Raw genomic sequence first — 19,092 nt, forward strand, 5'->3', positions numbered from 1 at the left:
TAGTTGTTCACCCAAAATTGAAGGGAGTGAGGAGACTCAGGTGGGCATTATATCCTAGAGGAGCAGCAAAAAATTTCCCGAGAGTCTTTCTTCCCCAAATTGACATTTGCTATTACAGAGAGGATAGGCCATCAAAAGAAAAGTAAATACCAAGGAATTTCCTTTGGCTTGAAGCATAGTTTAGCATATCTCTGAGTTATTTTTAGAGTATTTTTCTTTTATTTTCAATTTTGAATTCCCTTCATCTTTTCCTCATCTTTGATCAACTGAGAAAGTGAGGAAAAAACACATTGCAAATCTATCTGTCTGTCTGTCTGTCTATCTATAATTGTTTCTGCTTGGTCATTCAGTTGTGTGCAACTCTGTGATCCTGTGGACCATACTGTCCTGGAGTTTTCTTGGAAAAAATATTGGAATAGTGTGCCATTTCATTCTTCAAATGGATTAAGACAAAGAGGTTTAAGCCAGAGTCGCACAGCTAGTAAATGTCTGAGGCTGGGTTTGAATTCTGATTTTCTTGATTCTAGGTCCATCCCATCATTCTATCTATTGAGTCACTTAGCTCTGTTTTCTGTCTCTGTCTTTCTCTATCTCTGTGTCTCAGTTTCTCTGTTTTTGTTTCTCTCTTGTTTCTGTGTCTGTCTGTTTCTCTCTCTCTCTCTCTCTCTCTCTCTCTCTCTCTCTCTCACACACACACACACACACACACACACACACACACACACTTGCACATAGACACACTTAATCCCCATAGTGGCTGTAGATTTTGATCATAATTTTTCCCTTCCCCTCTGTGTTCATTGACCTAACTAGCAATGGAATAGATTCCTAGTGGGTAGTGTCTATTTTTCTCTACAGGGTTCTAAGGATAAATCTGAAGAACTAGCTTTTACTTCTGGCAGTCAAGAGCCCCCACCCAATGTGTTCTCCAATATTGATTAATCAGTTAGCATCCATTATCTTTTACAAAAGGGTAGTTATTGAGAATACATATTAAAAAGTCATTATACCAAGCATGAATTCTAATGTTTTGACAGGGAAAAAAAGCTCTGTGAAAGTTAGTTAATTTTCTGCTGTGGTTTTTAGATTGATTGTATTTGAAGATGTATAGTTGGATGGGATGTATCATTTTATAACTCCAGATTTGGTTCTAGTCCAGTTACTTTTCTTTATCTACCTCATTTTTAATGCTTTTTGAGGTGCACATATTGACACACTTGCCTTGAACTTTTTTTGGGAAACGGGGGATGCTTGATTTTCAGTACATCTTTGGGTCTGGTGGACCTCCTCATTCCAAAGCAAACTGTGAGCTTGGGATGGGGTGTGGACAGTCCACATTCCCCCCCCAACACCAGCCTCGGCATTTCAGTCAAAATGAGTTTTGGGGGGCTTGAGAAGATGTATTATAGAGGAAAGGAATGTTGCAACCTGATTTGTGGTGATTAATCCCATGGAAAAGAGTTGAAAAAGCAGTGCTCCATAGAATGTTGCATATCAAGCAATCCCATGGTTCCCCTCCACTGAATGCCCTAGCTTTTCATGTAACAGGAGAACACTGGAAAAGCAACCCCACTGCTGGCCTGATGTTTATTATGTTACCAAACACTGAAGCTTGAAGGGCCATTGGAATCACTGTTTGTTGTTGCTGGGTACTTCAAAATGATTGAATTTGATTTCAGGTTCATTTTGGGAAAACCCAGGAAGCAACTGTCAGTTACCTAGCCTTGGTTTTCAGCATTTTCTCAGACACATCACTGGAATGTCCAGAAATACACTGACCAAAAATTGTCTATTTACTTAATCTTCCTATTTGTTCTGAGGAAGTGGAATGTCTAGGAGTAAAAGGATCAGGTCTTTTTCACCATTTACCATCTATAATTTTGATTGCCTTTTGCCCCTCTCATTTGTTTAGTAGATGAGTTCTATGGAGGGAATCAAGCCAACCACCATTAATATGTGTACAGTCCTCTATTAGCATTGTAAAAAGGGCAAGCCAAATGTGAAGCTAGGAATATGAAGGAGATAGCCTTGAAGACCAAATCTAGACCCTAGAGAAAGAATGGGACAAACAGATTTAAGACTTGGATTTGGGAGGTGCTCTGGTGGCCTTTCTGATGAGTAGGAGCCATTGGGCAATGTGGTCAATACTTGCATCCAATTCCCCTCACCATACCCCTGAGTGTAGACAGTCATAATCTAGCAAACCTCTTGAGGGGAAAAGTGGAGAGGGGAGCCCTTGCCTGAAGGTTTCAGATACCTGTCTTGTGGACCTTTTCTCAACTGAAGCCTTGGACCCTGCTGAATGAAGGTGCCATTTTTCTTTGTAGGGGCTCCTTAGTCAGTGTCAAAACATGTAGAGACCTCACACAGATCAGGTTGGGGGAGAGTTTTGTAGTTTCCCCATAAAATGCAGAAGCGCCTTGGCCTTGAGAAACTGTGACCTTTTTTTATTTGTACTTAATCATAACAAATGTTTTATTTGATGGAAATTTTTATTTGAAAAAGAAAAATAAAGGCTGTGTTCATGGAAAAAAAATAGTAGTTACAAAATATTCATTCAACCCAGGGGCTGTACCATCACCCTTGCACAACCAAACCCTCTAGAGAAAATAGGTTCAAACTTAAGGTAGGGTAATAATGGTGATGACGATGAAAATAATAGTAATAATAGTTATCATTTATATAGTGCTTTAATATTTTCAATTTGTTTTACATGGTATCTGATTTGCTCTTCATACAAGCATGTGAAGTAGGTGATATTATTATCCCCACATATGAGGAAATTGAGGCTGAAAAGAGGTTAAGTAATTTGGCCAAGATCATATAATAGTGTCTGAGGCATTCTTTTCAACCCACCCTCCCCACTGCTCCCCTCAGGTCTGGGTATCTTCATTGGATGCTTTCCTTTTAGTTGTACTAGACCTTCATCTATTTGTATATAGAGACTTCCATTCTCTTTGTAGACATCAAGCATCTTTAACCAAACACATTGTAGCTGCATTACACAAATGCACATGATTATTATAACATTATTGTTGTTCATACAGTGATGATATTAAGTCATTAAAAGTCTCTAGTTGAAAGCAGCAGGAACAGTTTCTAATGTTGGATAATATGCATTACTCCTCATTTCTTATTTAATTCATTAGGTTAGGGAAGAAACCAAACTTACATCAACACATCACAATTTACAAATGCTCTGTTTCCTATTGATTAATTAGGACAATGAGAGAGCCTCAGTTTCCTAGTCCATCAAATGGAGGCATTGGACTAGATGGACCATAACACCTCCATTCAGATAACCTCCTTAGCCAACATTCAACTCTGTCTACTGGTGCAATCTCTTATGGCTTTGATGGATCTCAAAGGCTCATTGGTTGGCTAGGCACTCCCAACTAAGAATTCTGATTCCTCCAAAATATAAATTTAAATAATCTAATAATCTAAAATAAAAAGGGCAATATATGTTTATAAACATATGGTTCCTTGGGGCGTTAGGGTGACTGACCTTCCCCAATTGGCAACTCACAGGAGTCCTCCTGTGGAGAGACCTCTGGGATAGGGATCATCCTTTTAATATATCTTGGAGCTTTGGTTAAGTAGACAATTTAAAAACTTTGCTGCTACCTGGTATAAGCCCTGAGTCATCCTAACATGAAACAGGAAGAGGATATTTGCTCATATTTTGAAGTGTGAATATGTTTGTATGGGGGGAAGATGGAGGACTGGGTTCTTCCATCACACATGTATAGGAGGAGGCCTATCCCAAGACTTCCCATCTTTTATCTCCAGTTACTTTTCAGGCATCTTTAACCAAATGTCCAGTAGCTATCTTAAACTCATTGTGTTCAAAACTGAACTCATTCTTATTAATGCTTCTCCCCTCCTACCATCCCTGTTAGATGTAGGGGACAACACCATTTTCCCAGTCCCTCAGGCTCACAGAGGGTGGATCATCCTGGATTCCTCACTATCTCTGGACTGCTCCCCTCCCTTTGTGTCCAAGTTATTTCCAAGGCCTCTGGGGTTCTCCTCTGCAGGCCCCTATTCTTTGCTGACACTGGTCCCTTCCTAGTGCAGGCCCTTATCACTTTCTGCCTTGGTTGTTTCAAGTCTCTCCTTCCCTCTAATTCATCTTCTATTTAGCCACCAAAGTGATTTTCCTAAAGTGTCCTCTCCTACTCTGTAAACTCTGGTGGTTCCCTGTTGTTTCCAGAATCAAAACAAAATGCTCCATTTGGCATTCAAAGCCTTTCATAACTTAGCCCCCTCCTACCTTTCCAGTCTTCTTACACCTTATTCCCTGACGGGTATTCTTTGGTCCAGTGATAACTGACTTCTTGGCTGTCCAGTGAATAAGACTCTATTGCTGTACTCCAGGCACTCTCTGGTTGCACTCCCTTCTCCAACTATTGATCACTTTGGCTTCCTTTAAGTTCCAACTAAAATCTTACCTTTTTTAAGGAAGCCTTTGCCAACTCCTCTCCATTCCAGTGCCTTCCCTCCATTATTTCCCACATATATTTGTTTTCATATTATCCCTCCCATTAGATTGTAACCTTTTTGAAAGCGGAAGTTGTTTTTCCCCCTCTTTTTGTTATTCCAATGTTGGGTAATTGATTGATTCTGGCAGAGAATGTCCCTAGGAAAGAGGGCAGAGATTGTGCAGATGAGGAGAGAGAGGAGAAGGAGCTCTACCTTCAAGCTAAATTTCTGAAGGGAATAAACCAAACTTACATCAACACATCACAATTTACAAATGCTCTGTTTCCTATTGATTAATTGTGACAATGAGACAACGTGTTGTCTTAGCCTCCAGGGCCTCTGTTTCCTAGTCCATCAAGTGAGGGTATTGGACTAGATGGTCCTTGAGGTCCCTTTCACTTTCTCAGTCAAAGATCTATAAGACTGTAACTTTATATGTCAATGTAGTTTAGTGGAAAGAGCATTGGACATGGAGAAAGAAGGACCTGGATTCAAGTTCCCCCACCCACTAGTCTTCCTGTAGTTAAGGAACTTTGGTTAAGTCACAAACTCTTTGAGTCCTGGATTTTTTGTATCTAAAACAGGAATCATAATTTTTATATTACTTGTTTCACAGTATGGTGGAAAGGATCAAATGAGAAATGCATGTAAAAACACAATGTAGCTGCATTACACAAATGCAAGTGATTATTATAACATTATTGTTGTTCATACAGTGATGATATTAAGTCATTAAAAGTCTCTAGTTGAAAGCAGCAGGAACAGTTTCTAATGTTGGGTAATATGCATTACTCCTCATTTCTGATTTAATTCATTAGGTTATTTACCAGAGCAAGGCACGGAAGTAACATTAATTCAACTACATTAATTATAGCTTCTTTAAAATCTCAATTAGCATTTACTACCTCTAAAATTCATCTGAAAATATAAGAACTGAGGATTTATGATCTTTATTAAAAAAAAGAACTTTTATTACCTAGTTAATGAAGTCATAATGGAAACCATGGACTTTATTATCCTGCAAGGTTTTACTAAATCTCTAGTGCCAGTTTGTCAGATTTGCTGGTGTAATACTCAGTAGCACATCTCTTTTACATACTGGACAAAGCATCATACGGTGACTTGATCTTTAAACAGGGATAAGGTTCAAGTGAGTTGATCTAAATTTTCTCAAAGGCCTCTTTTAGCTGTGACATTCTGTGCATCTTTGAGAAAATCTAAAATGGCAGATGATCAAATCTAGGAAGGGTGACTCTTGTCAGGTTTAATTAATTGATATCATTTCTATTTTGACACCAACAGTCAACTATTCGACAAATGGGCTTAGTCATCTCATCACAAACACCGAAAAGGTTAATAGTTTGAGTTTCCTAAGTCTGAAATACTGATACAAACAGTAGGACCCCTAAAATAGTATTAGTCAAAGACTAAAGGGACAAGCATAAGGGTCTAAGTTAGGGGTAACTTTTTTTTGAGTCGGGGATCCCTTTGAGTCTAGTAAAGTATATAGACAGAATGTTTTTAAATGCATAAACTAAAATACATAGAATTACATGTAAACTAGATATATTGACAATTTGTATCATATATTTATAATCACATAGATAATTTATCTTTCTATGTCTTTCTATCTATCTTTCTATCTATCCCTGTCTATCTATTAAAATCCAAGTCCACAGACTGCATTTCATTTTTTATTTTTATTTTTTTTTTAATTTTATTTAAGGCAATAGAGTTAAGTGACTTGTCCAAGGTCACACAGCTAGGGAATTATTAAGTGTCTGAGGCTGGATTTGAATTCAGGTCCTCCTGGCCGCAGGGTTGTTGCTCTATCCACTGAGTCACCTAGCTTTCCCTTCAGACTACATGGAGGGAGACTTCATAATTTAAAATCACATTAACTTAGTAAAAGGCATATATTATGCCATTTCATTATATAAATGAGAGAAAAAAGGAAAAGATTTCTTTGACTTTTTAAAATCTTCCTGATGAATATTTCAATCCAATAAGTATCCAAAGTTTCATTTTTGTGGTCATCCTCACCACTAATGTAAATGGTGACCCTTCATAACTTGGCATATGAGTTACTGTGGTCACTCTGATGATGTCCCTCTTCTAACTTAGGCTAGACTTTAGATAAGAGGCATGGGATCTGGGCTTAGGCTTAAAGACTTCATGGCTTGATCAAATGGTGATTTTACTCCACTGACATGACTTTTGAATACCCAACATCGCTCCAGGTCATCCTAAGCTGACTTCAGTGGACCATCAAAATACCAAGTTCCATTTTAAGGTACCCAATGATGCCATGACCATTGAGTGTCCAAAAAAAAAGGAAAGAAAAGAAAAAATAAAGGCTTGTTCTACCCAAGACAAACGGGACTTTCTCCATCAAGTTCCCTCATGGGTATTTTCTCCCTCCCCACATTTTTTCGGACCCCTTTTATCTATTATCTTCCCCATTAGTAGTTCTTTGAGAGTAGGGATTGTCTTTCTGCTAGTGTTTGTGTTCTCAACACAGTAGAGTTCTTGGTACACTGAAAATGCTTAATAAATTCTTGAAGGCTTGTTGACTTCGTGACTTTGGACAAGTCATCTCTCCTTCTTGGCCCAGAATTCCTCATCTCTGAGGTCCCTTACAGCTTAGCTCTATGATCCTATGAATGAACAACAAAGCAGTTATTAAGCCTTTTTTATGTGCCAAACACAATGATAAGTGTTGGTAATACAAAGAGAAAATGTAAAAACAGTCCCTGCTCACAGGGAGCTTCCATTCTAATCAAGAAGACATAGAGGAAAGAGTTCAACTGCAAATCAGATGGCAAAATCCCCCAGCCCCCAGGATACAGAGGCAAAACAAGTTAATGCTTCTTCTTTATTGCCGCTGACATTTATAAAATTTTATTAGATTCTGATATTGAACCACTCAACAATGCCAAGATCTTTGGTGGCCAGAAATCTCTTTTCTGGGTCTTCTGGGTTACAGCTGAGGCTGTAACACTTCTAGGAGCAATTGCCAGACTTCAATTCCATTGCTGAAGACACTGGTCTGGAAATGATGCCATTCCCAAGACTCTTGGAGTCATTGTCCTGGGCTGTCTTCATCAGGGCGGTCAAGGTGGTGGTGCTGCAATTTGATTTGCCTGGCTTGTACTGTTTCCTGTGTCTCCCTCAGGGCCCTGATGCTTCTGCTATGAGAACCTACCTCTAAGAACTATGAACTGATATTTACTGCAAATCACTTAATGACCACTAAAGATGATACAAGAAATCCCCACTTGCTTTATGTACAACAGGAATCAGTTTTTTTCAGTCTGATCCTAGAGTGAGAGCAAGAGGTTGAAATTGGCTGGGGGTGGAGGAGGGTAAGCAGCATGTCAGAAGGGAAAGCATATTTTCTGTTCTGGAGAAACCTTACTCTGGAGGTTGGGATGATGGTAGTAAGTGGTTGATAAACAATGGTTTCTATAGGGGTAACCCTGATGGGTGCTTTCCCACCAAAGTCTGCTCAGTTTGTTGCAGTGATTAGACAAAGTTCTATAGTATGAAATGCAGGACTGCTGCAAACCACCCAATCCTTATTAACATCAGCAGGAGTCTTGTGGATTAATCACCATAGAAAACTTTGGAAACCTCAGTAAGTCCAAGAGTAATTACTTCTGTATATCACAGGCAGGGATGGGAAAGGCAGAAATAATCAGCCATTGGTTAAGCAATTACATGGAAGTAACTGCAATCACAATGATGGAGAGCTAGGAGAGCATTACAATGATACTTGTGCTCTGCAACTTGGAATTGGTTTCCTGTAAGGACAGCTAAGGGGAAACTGGGTTCCCTGAAGTCTCTGAGCTGCCTGCCCAAACTCCCTTTGAAATGCACTCCTCAGGTTGTGATTCCTGGGAATGTCTATCTGCCTCATAGATTCAGATGTGCAGATCAGCACTGAGGAATGGGCTCTTGAGTTCTTGAAATCTAGACAGGGGTTCTGAAGCTAAAATATGTAAAATGACAAAGGAAACCAAAGATTAATGAAAATAAAGATGAAATATCTTTCCCTTCCAAGGTTATGGATCCCTTGAAATCTTTTCATTGATTTTTTATTTATGTATGTATTTATTTGACCCCTTGAAATCTAAGCAAGGACAATGGACCCCAGGTTAATCTGATCTAGGACTTGGAAAAGACATCAGGCTGACCAAAGTGAAAAGCACAATCAATACATCAACATATACTTATTCAGCATCTCCTCTGTAGCAGACTCTGACCCAGGTACTGAACTGGAGAGCATGAAATTCTCTCTCCTTGGCCTTGATGGTAAATTTGCTCACTTGTAGGGAGAATTATAAACATGCGAAAGAGGGAGTTGGTCCCAGAGGGAAGCACTAGAATCCATGGGTAGAAGTAGTCCAGAGGCAGATTTCAGGGTAAAATGAACAATTTTCTAACACTGGGGCTGTCCAAAGGGGAAATGGTTACTTGGAGTGAGTTAATGGTCGGGGACTTCCTCTTAGTGGAGGTTTCAATGCAAAAATTCGATGGGCTATTTGTCAGCTATGCCAGGTCTGATGCAGATTAGCTGGTCTTGGAGCTCCCTTTTTGACACTGAGATTCTGTGCATGTCTCTGTAGGACAGGTGAGCTGAGTTGAAACAGTCATTTCCTTCTTTTCTCCCCCCACAACTAAAAACTATCAGTAATGCAGATTCAATGTACTGTGACTGGCATAAATCCTTAGGACCGGCCTCAATTCTCCATTGATTCTGCTCTTAATACAAAACCTTGACTATGTTGTTTAGATGCTGAGAACTATCACAGCCCACCGGCATAAATTCTGACTCTGTCAGATTGAATCTACAGTCAAAGGCACTTGTTGCCTAAGCTGAAGAGATATTTTTCAATGTCAACATATTTGGATAGTTGTGAATCACTCACCCAGCATTGAAAAGTCAAGCTTTCCTCCTAAATTAGCAGGGTTCCCATTCTGATTGGTGTTGGATATACTCACAAGTTTCAGGAACCAAATCCTTACTGAAGAGAGAGCTAGCTAGCCATAAGCCACCTTGCTAGGCTACTGGGCTTTGCCAAGAGTTCTTCTTCTGCCCTCCTATTTGACTTCTAATTGCAGTTTCTATTTGCCTTCCATAGAAATCTAAAAAAGATGCTTAATGGACATAGTATATCCTTTCATGTAACAATTCCACGACTCAGAAATTCCTTTAGATTAGAAGCAGCTTTAGCAACAATTTGTCAATAATTCAAGTTTTTAATCAGGACTGTATTTAATCAAAATGTGTTTCACCAGTGATCTGTGAATGTGAGTGGATGTGTAAGGAGGGGAGGATGGACTGACCAGTCCTGGAAAGGACTTCTGGATCCAAATGGAATACTACTATACATTATTAGCTGCTTCTGAAATTTGGTTATATCATATTCCAAAATACTTGGAATTATACTGATGGACTCCATTCCAGGACGGGAGTGGCACCAGATTTCCATCTTTCCTATAGCCCTTCCCCCTCCCCAGGTTCTGGCTTCCAGCTACCTGACCTTGCCAGCTACCTGACTCGGGCCCAACAGGAAATGATGTGTTGAACTTGGAGGTCATGCACTTTGGGACAGGAAGAACAGTGCATAGCTTGCCCATTGGAGGATACCTGGGCCAGGTGTTAGACCATTCCCCAAGTGCCTACCTTTGTCCAGCCCACTATAGAAGTGCATTTAAGAAGAAGCTCCATCCCTCCTCAGGTTCTCTCACTCTTCTGAACTCTACATGGAAGGATGTCTGCATTTCATTCTCCTTTGTAGGCCACGTGCTCCCAAACTGGACCCAGCTGGAGTACTATGGGACCCCATGCCAGGAGCCAGGACTAAGCCAGTCCAAAGGGCTGTCTGTCCTCTTTTCTCTCTCCATGCGCACGCACACACACACACACACACACACACACACACACACACATTTTGTCCAGCCTGTCCCCAAAGTGCTTATTGTTTTTCTAATAGTTTTTAATCAGTCTACTTTGTAAGCCTTTGGTAATAAATCCTGAGCAGTTTTAAAATCCCAGGGGGCATGTGAATTCATTCACTATTCAAAGAAACTCTCAATCTTCAATCTCTAATTGGTGATTCTAATTCTCATCTACAACAATATCAGCTATCTGGCAAGCATGGGCAGCCTAGCAGCTATGGAACTGATGTTAGAATCTGGTAGATTGGGAGTAAAGTCTTGATTCTGCCCTATACTGGCTTGGGACCTTGGGCAAGTCACTCAAATTCTCCTTTTCTTTTCTCTCTCTCTCTCTCTCTCTCTCTCTCTCTCTCTCTCTCTCTCTCTCTCTCTCTCTCTCCCTCCCTCCCTCCCTCCCTCCTTCCTTTCTGTTTTTACAAGACATTGGGGTTAAGTGACTTGCCCAACATCAGACAGCTATGTAATTATTTAGTGTCTGAGGTCAGAATTTAACTCGGGTTCTCCTGACTCCAGGGCTGGGGCTCTATTCACTGTGCTACCTAGCTGCCCCTAAATCCTCCTTTTCTGAACTAAGACTCTTAAGTCGCTAAGAAGTTGTTGCTCTGCATTGGTTGAAGGGATTTCTTTACCCCAGACCAACATAATCACAGATTTGGACTAAAAGAAAACCAATAACAAAACCAGGCATCTTTTTCTTGACCATGTCACTACTCAATAAACAAGAGTGATTTATCTTATGTTATTGATTCCTCAGACCTGGCATCTAGGGAAAAATCTGTCTTCCAATCAGGGTCCTGTTCTTTCAGGATTCCTATAAGGACACCTGACTGTACAGAAATTCCTTGCTTCTATTAGTATCCAGAACTCAACTCATGCTATTGGAGCATTCCAATGCAAGCTGAAGTTGCATGTTGGCATAGAAACTAGCTAGTGTCCATGTCAATGAAAGATGGACAGGCAACATGGTCCCAGAAACTTCACGAGCTCTGGGAAGCTAGTACAGCTTCCATAAAGAAAGTCATGTCATTGCTTCTTCCCCTTCATTCCTCATAATAGATTCATTGTCTTTTGCCTCCATCTTCAAGGACCCCCAAAATCTATCCAAGGAAAATGAACTTGAGGTTAATAGCCGAAGGACCCTGGGACTTCTTCATTCACAGCAGACTTTCTGCAAGCTGTCTAACCTAAGAGGTCATTCAAGGACAGGAGGAAAAACATTGTGGGATTCAATTCAACAGGCACTTGCATTGACTGTATAATGGATGCAAAGAAAAATTTAAGGCTGTTTCCCCTGAGGCTAAAACAATCGGTTCATCTGGTAAAAAAAAAAAATCCCATCTGATTTGGGGAGAAAAGTCAGTCAAACCCTTTGTGCTGGTAGATCCAGCTTGAGAGTACCCAGAATGCATATGTGTGTGGGTGTGTGAATTACATTCTTTTAGAAAAAACCAGTCACATCTGCACAGACATTATTTTTCATAAATGACTTTTACTCTGTTATCACTTCTCCTGACAGTAATTCTTGGCAAAGATGCAGATAACATGAAGGCAAGCTTAACTTGTACTCAGACTTCATTAAGGAAATCATTAAAGCATCTTAATTTTCTTAAACCATTAAAATATTTTCATTTATAAAAATTAATCTAAATATAAATATTAACACTAAAGATTGAAATCACTTGATGACAAAATAATCTTTTTGATAGAACATATGCTTTTGTGATTTTTCTGAATGATAAAATTAAATCTTCACACAGATTTGGCACAAGGAAACCTTTGTAAAAAGTCAGATGCCATAGAGCAGATTTTTTTGTGTTTTTTTGTGTTTTTTTTTTGCAATGCTTACACAGGACACAATTTTGTCAAAAAAGACAGAATATTTTAACACTAACACAACAGTAGCTTCTTCTCATGCCTCTTTATGAAAAACATTATATTCTGAACTCAGCTTTTTTGTGTTGTGGGCTTTTTTCTTCTCCATTTTGTTTTAAATCACACCAGTGGAACAAAAGCCAAAGATTTACTCTATTCAAATGAAGTCTTTTAGGTTGGATTACACATACATAGAATTAGTAAATATTATAATTAGACAAATAGGCAAAACCATCAACAAGGTCAGCTCATGACTCATACCTGCATCCACTAAGATTGAGGAAAGGGTATAACAGACAAGCCAATCATCTAGAGGTTCAAAATGGTGCAAAGAGAGATTCTTGAGTCATTCCAATTAATTCAATCTTCCTAATTAGATTCTCCTTTAATAACTTATGAATAAACATGACCCACTTTACTGAATGAAATTTTTAGGTCTATTTGTTTTTGTGAACAGACTGCAAGTCGACACATATTTAGTATATGTATCTGCTGTCCACACAGACCCAGAGTAACATGATAGCTTATTGATGCTACATTTATAATTTGGAGTCATGCTACTTATGGCAATTTTTTAAAAAAATCATTTCCTTTGAAACAATTTGATATTTTGAGTCCTAAAAACATTTTCTGACTGGCTTTCAGTGAGAAATTTTCCATTCAGCTTATCTTTTGTTCTCTCTTAGAACCCTACCCACAGACCTTTAGCTAGTAGAATGAGTCTGGATTTGGAAATGAGCAAACTAGCTTAGAGTTTTATTTTTGCCTTGGTATGGGGATACTAGTTGTCTTTACTACTTACTCCCCACAGGGAAGGAAAGCATTTTGGAAGCTATATTGTACAATATAAGTATGTGGGCTAAAACCAGTACTAAACAGTATAGTCTTAGTTTTGGATAATGCTCTGAAAGTGAGTTCTGGGCTCTGTTTGCCTTCTCTTCTCTGGTCTGGGAAAAGTCTAAGGAGGTCAGTGGGCACCTGGTTGATGTTTATCCTTCATGCTCAAGGACACCAGGAAGGTGATTTATTTATTTCCTTCCTTCCTTCCTTCCTTCCTTCCTTCCTTCCTTCCTTCCTTCCTTCGGGCACCTACTCAGTGAAGAATCCCCAATTGTTGCTGATGATGTCAAAGTACCTCCTAGTGACTTGATTGGATTGTGTGATAGTTCCTTGGATGGAGGGAGATCAAGGGAAAAAAACATGTCTTTGTTTAGGTGTGCCTTATTCATTTCACCAGGGCTATCCTGGTGGAATGTGACATCATGGTTTGTGATTTCAAACTAAAAAAAAAATCATAAGACTTAGCCAGAAGCTTGGCATACAGAGAGGAGATTAACAGAAGCCTATGCTCATTGGGAGTTTTTCCTTTTGTTTTAAAGATCGAAAATTGTGCCCCTACTTCCCTCAACATCACTGAAACTTGCATTCTCTCCCAGATCCACTTTCCTTAGCATGCATAGGAGTTCTTTGGGAGCACTATGGGGCTTTTGGATGGCCATTTCCTCTTTTACCAGATGGAATTTTGATAGACATCTGGTGGAATCAAGACTACCAAAAAAAGCCACATATATTATCTTAAAAGACAACATTCTTTAGCACAATTGATTGATAGGGGTGGGGGGTAGAGGTGGGGTGAGGGGGGAAGTTCCATTTGTGAAACCACGAGCTTTGCTTTGGAAACTCAGTATCTTAGTATCTTTCTTGAAGTCTCAAGGGAACATAAGGCAATGTTCCCACTAGCAGACCAGAATGCTGAAGCCTTGGACAGCTTTCTCAGTGAGGTATCCAAAACAAAAAGAGAGCCCTGCTCCCAGAGGAAGTGATGCTCCTCAGGGGCCTATTTTCTATGGGACATACTGTATACAATGGCTGTTCAAGAAAGGCACTGGTGTATACAGCTGGAGGCAGTGTGTGATTGGCAGTAGAGTTCTGTACCACTAAAACATTATGGCGGATCCTAGAGTTGGTTCCTAAGAAAAAAAGAGAAAATGACATGTTAGCAAATTATTGAATAGATGATTGATCACCTAGTAAAAGTTAAAAATATCTAAAAAGCTAATGACTGTCCAGCTACTTTGGCTATTTCTATATTAGAGCTTTCTTAATGATCAAATAGATAAAAGAACCAGTGGTTGCATGGGGTATGAAGACTCCTTCTGTTTCTGTAGCTTGGTAGTAACAGATTAATCCTAGGTAGTTACCCAAGGGACACAGAAGTTAAGAAATAGATCTCCAGGGTCAACTGGGTTAACCCCATCATTTTACAAAGAAAGAAACAGAAGCCTCTGAAAGTTAAGTGACTTGCCCAAGGTCATACAGATTATTGGGTGTAAAAGTAAAATTTGAACCTAGTTCCTTTAACTCCAGAGCCATTGATTGTTCCACAATACCATCCTAGGTCAGACAGACAGAAAGTTTTAGAATTTGGATTTGAACTCAGATCTTGACTTCCCTTCTAGCATTCTATTCACTGTGTTTGATACCTTTGCTTCCTTCATAAGTCTTTCCTATCAGGAGCAACAATTATTTGGTGAAATTCAAAGACCATGGTGGTGTTTAGACAAACAACCCACTAAATTTCATGGAAAGTGCTTCATCTTCTCCAGAATTTTCCCAAATGATATATATTGTCCCTTATTTCGTCACTTTAGAAGTTTTTTGGTTATTTTAGACAGAAGTGTGGGGATTAATTGTTGTAGAAAGATATGGAAGAATGAATGATTGTGACTAGGGATTGAAAAATCAAAACCCTACAACGGAGTCATCCTTACTTCAGGGAACTTTCATTCTTTGTTGTTTGTCCTTTGTTCTTAAAGAGGACCATGACATCAAGGAGGTGATGCCATGACATGTAACTGAATTATTTTAAATGAGGGAGGGCTGTGCAAAATCACCAGCTGTATAGTAGCCTCTGGCATCCCAATTCCTGTCTTTTGATCCTATATCTTAGTAACTATAAAACCTAAGAGAGTTATATAAGGGGCTGAATAGGGCAGTGAAAGGTCTGGGTTTGGAATTTTTAATTTGTAACTCACTCAGCAACCTTGGGAAGATCTTGACCTCTCTCTAGGTTGGTAAAAGGATGTTTGCTATCTTACTTCTCTATGGTGTCCACTTTATGCTCCTGCTCTGGCTCCTTGAAGGGTAGACTTTACATAACTGGCAGTGAAAGGAGTTTAGGGGATGTTACAAATTCACCTATCTGCTTAGGGGTTGATGATCACTTAAAAGGGATCAATTTACTTATTTTTAATCCCTCCAGTTTTATTCTTGGACTTTATGGGGAGCTTTCACAGATAAGCAGTCGTGGTGCCCTGAATAGCTATTTCACAATGGTCTGCAAGACAAAATAGTGACTTTTAAAACTGCAGAGGATTTAAGCAGGATGTGGGACATGGAAAAAAAATTTGAGGACCACAGGTAGAAAGGGTTTGGGAATATCACAAAAATGCATAATCCTTCTTTCTTCATGGGCAAAGACAAAGGCATGACTTTAGTATCTTGCTCACAATAGCTGTTTAATAACTGTTTGTTCATTTGAATTTAATATGAGAAACCCTACTCAATAAGAACTCTGCTTTCAGAAGCATTATTTACTCTATCTACTGTCATGGCAACCTATGTATTGGTATCCCCCATCCCAGAATTGGGCTTTTTTTTAACCTTTGATTCCTAGTGTCCCTGGACTTCTTAGATCAAGGTACACCTTCTGCAGGAAACCTTCCCAAACCCCTATATACCTCCTTGATGAGATTCTATTGATTATATATCCATATCTATTTATGGTGGATACAGATATAATCTTATAATACCAAGGTATATGTTATATATATATATATATATAATATATATTATATATATAAAATCTAAAATAAATGTATAATAAGTATATAAATGTTTATATTATATATATATTTATATTATATATAAATGTTACATCTTCAATACTTCCATGCATGAAGGTCATGTCTTAAAGAAGGAACTAAAATCCAGAGTACCTTCTCCCCAACAGGTTATAGTCTAGTTAGAGAAATAAACATATAAATATATATGTTTATATATAAATATACATTAAATAATGCAGTATATAAAATGTAGTATAGATATAGATATATAATAAAAGAAATCTCATCACAGAGGCATTAACAATGGGGGGAAGTAGGGAAAGGCTTCCTGTAGAAGATGAGATTTGAACTAAGTCTTGAAGAAATCCAGGGATGCTGGGAATCAGAGGTAAGAAAGAAGCAAAATTATCTGTTTATCTATCCTGACTACCTATCTATCGATTCATCTTTCTTTCCTTTCCTTCCTTCCTTCCTACCTCTGTATTTTGTCTATTTACCTATCTATTCTATCTATCCTGACCAATCAATCAATCTATTCTATATAAATCTATACATACTACAAATGTCTCTATACAGTATATCCATATATAGTAAGTATATGCATATAAATATATGTATATATACATATATCTTATATAATGGAAGTCCCTTTGGTACAGAGTCCTTATTTTTGCTTTGCTTTGGATCTCCAGACTTAGCATCATTCCTGGAACATAGTGAACTGTGGGAAATAAAATGAGCTCAAGCTATTCATTTTAGTCAAAAGTTGGCAGATAAAAAACCCCCACAGATTATTGTGAACTCCTTGATATTATCCACTCTATCAATCATTTTCTTTTTTGAAAAGTAAGAAAATATAAATTATCTTGTTATGTAGGAAGTAGGCACTGAAATACCTCTAAACATTTTATATCTGGAGAAGATATGGATGTGAAAATATTCCCAATTATAAATGGACTAGGAAGTCCCTGTATTTTGCTCATACTTTGTCAATTTTCTGTGATCTGTCCTTGCCTAGAACAAATCCTTCCCCTTCATTTTCTTTGATCAGTCAGCTCAAGTAAGAGCTCTCTTTTTTTTTTTTTTTGGACTCCCACAGTACTCTTTTGGAAGTTATATCTTCTGCCTGATGTTAATTATTTTTTCTTTGGGTAAGCCTTATTTCTACAATTAGATTACAAACAGTAGGGGAGCAGGTACCCTGGATTACATTTCCTTGTTTAAGACATGACCTTCAAGCATGAACATATTGAAGATGTAGCAAGCTTAAAGGGTTCAAAGTCTTTTTGGCAACTAGAAAGCATGGCTTTAGAATATGAGCTCCCTGAAAGAAGGGTCAGTGTTGGTCTTTTTTTTTTTGTTGGTAGCTCTAAGTACTTAACAGATGGGCACATATATTTTAGCAACCAACAAATATTGATTAAGTGTTTACTATGTGCCAAACACTATGTTAAGTACTGGAAACAGACAAAAATAAGAGTTCCTGCTCTTATTGGGGTTACAGCAAACAACTAGGTATGTAAAGAAATATCCACCCTCACTTCCTGCAGAAGGTAGGATCTGAGATGAGTCTTTTTTTTGTCGTTATTGTTCTTTTTTTGCAAGACAGTGGGGTTAAGTGGCTTGCCCAAGGCCACACAGCTGGGTAATTATTAAGTGTCTGAGGCTGGATTTGAACTCCTGACTCCAAGGCCAGTGCTCTATCCATTGTGCCACCTAGCTGCCCCTGAGGTGAGTCTTGAAAGAACTTTGGACACTAAGAGTCAGAGGTGAGGAGGAAGCATGTTCCAGGAATGGGGAACAGTCAATTTAAACATTTGGATATGAGGGGGGAAAGTCAAGTGGGAGGAACACCAAGTGGGCCAGGGGAATTGAATTGTGTCACATAGAGAGGGTTGTAAAGTGTAAGAATTTTATTGACACTTTCCAGTGTAAGGAAAGGTAGAAAGAGGCCAGGTTGGGAAGGGGCCTTGAATTCCAAACAGAGTATGCATGCTCATTGAATGAAAGAAAGTATACAGGAGAGTCTATTTATCATCTTGTGATTTAGACTTTGAGTTCCACAGAAAGAGGCCCACCATGGTTCCCAGTGTTCAGGTTGAGAAGTACTCTTGTCTGGAACTGTCCATTGGGAAAGTAACAAGGAGGAGGATGACATTTACCATCAAGTCCTTGGTAGCACTTTTTCTTTCCTTAGTCCTTTGTGTCATAGACCCTTGGAGTATGAAATTCCGGTTAAATGTTTTAACAGAAGTGAGTGAAGCAGCCTCCATTTTATCATCTGAAAAGAAGTAAGTGAGGGACAAGATTTATTGAGAAGTTTTGGCTGAAAGGTTCTCCAAGAGCTACTCAGAAGAGCTTTCCATTTATCTCATTTCCAATCTCCCCTTCCTGTTTGAATCATGCAATTTAGACCATTTTCAATGATGTTTTCAAAACATACTTTTCACTGGTGGGGCTGGGAGTTTTCTCCTCTGCTGTCTTGATGTGTCAATGGTCTGCACCTATGAACAGAACACAAGCATCAACATATTTACAAAGCCAAAAGACTTTTTCCCTCACCTGGAATTCTCTAGGTGCTGAATATTTTGACATAGAAAGTAAAAGTACCTGGTTCATTTGCTTCTGATCCCGCTTCCGTGTCAGACGGACACATGGAGCCACGTTCAACCCTGCCAATGTCAAAGCTGCAATTCTGCTCTCGATATCTGAAATCTTAGAGCACAGAAAAATGGAGGCAAGGAGGAAGAAGAGAATAAAACTGTTAAAAGTCTTCCAAATAAATCAAACCATGACTATATTCAGTAGGTTCTCATTCCAAACAGACTTTTATTTCAAAAGTTTCATGTATTAAATTTGAGCATTATATCAAAAAGTTGTAATTGCTTTTTTAAAGTGCACTCTTGGCAATTCTATTTGACGGCAA

The 19,092-nt window shown here is 38.7% G+C and overlaps 1 protein-coding gene and 1 long non-coding RNA gene across 2 annotated transcripts in view; one reads left to right on the forward strand and one right to left on the reverse strand.

Moving 5' to 3' along the window:
• Nucleotides 1–19,092, forward strand: part of LOC141494560 (uncharacterized) — a 151,756-nt gene that overhangs the window by 42,993 nt on the left and 89,671 nt on the right. The window lies entirely within an intron of this gene.
• Nucleotides 11,911–19,092, reverse strand: part of MYRIP (myosin VIIA and Rab interacting protein) — a 223,310-nt gene continuing 216,128 nt past the window's right edge. Inside the window, exons 12-15 of the mRNA XM_074195896.1 lie at nt 18,777–18,881; nt 18,610–18,670; nt 18,329–18,447; nt 11,911–14,291 (exon numbers count right to left, since the gene is read on the reverse strand). Coding sequence (XP_074051997.1) covers nt 14,259–14,291; nt 18,329–18,447; nt 18,610–18,670; nt 18,777–18,881 — 318 coding nt within the window. The 3' untranslated portion in view covers nt 11,911–14,258. The remainder of the gene's footprint in view (nt 14,292–18,328; nt 18,448–18,609; nt 18,671–18,776; nt 18,882–19,092) is intronic.

The sequence above is a fragment of the Macrotis lagotis genome, chromosome 7 (assembly GCF_037893015.1).
Source record: "Macrotis lagotis isolate mMagLag1 chromosome 7, bilby.v1.9.chrom.fasta, whole genome shotgun sequence".
Lineage (NCBI taxonomy): Eukaryota > Metazoa > Chordata > Mammalia > Peramelemorphia > Peramelidae > Macrotis > Macrotis lagotis.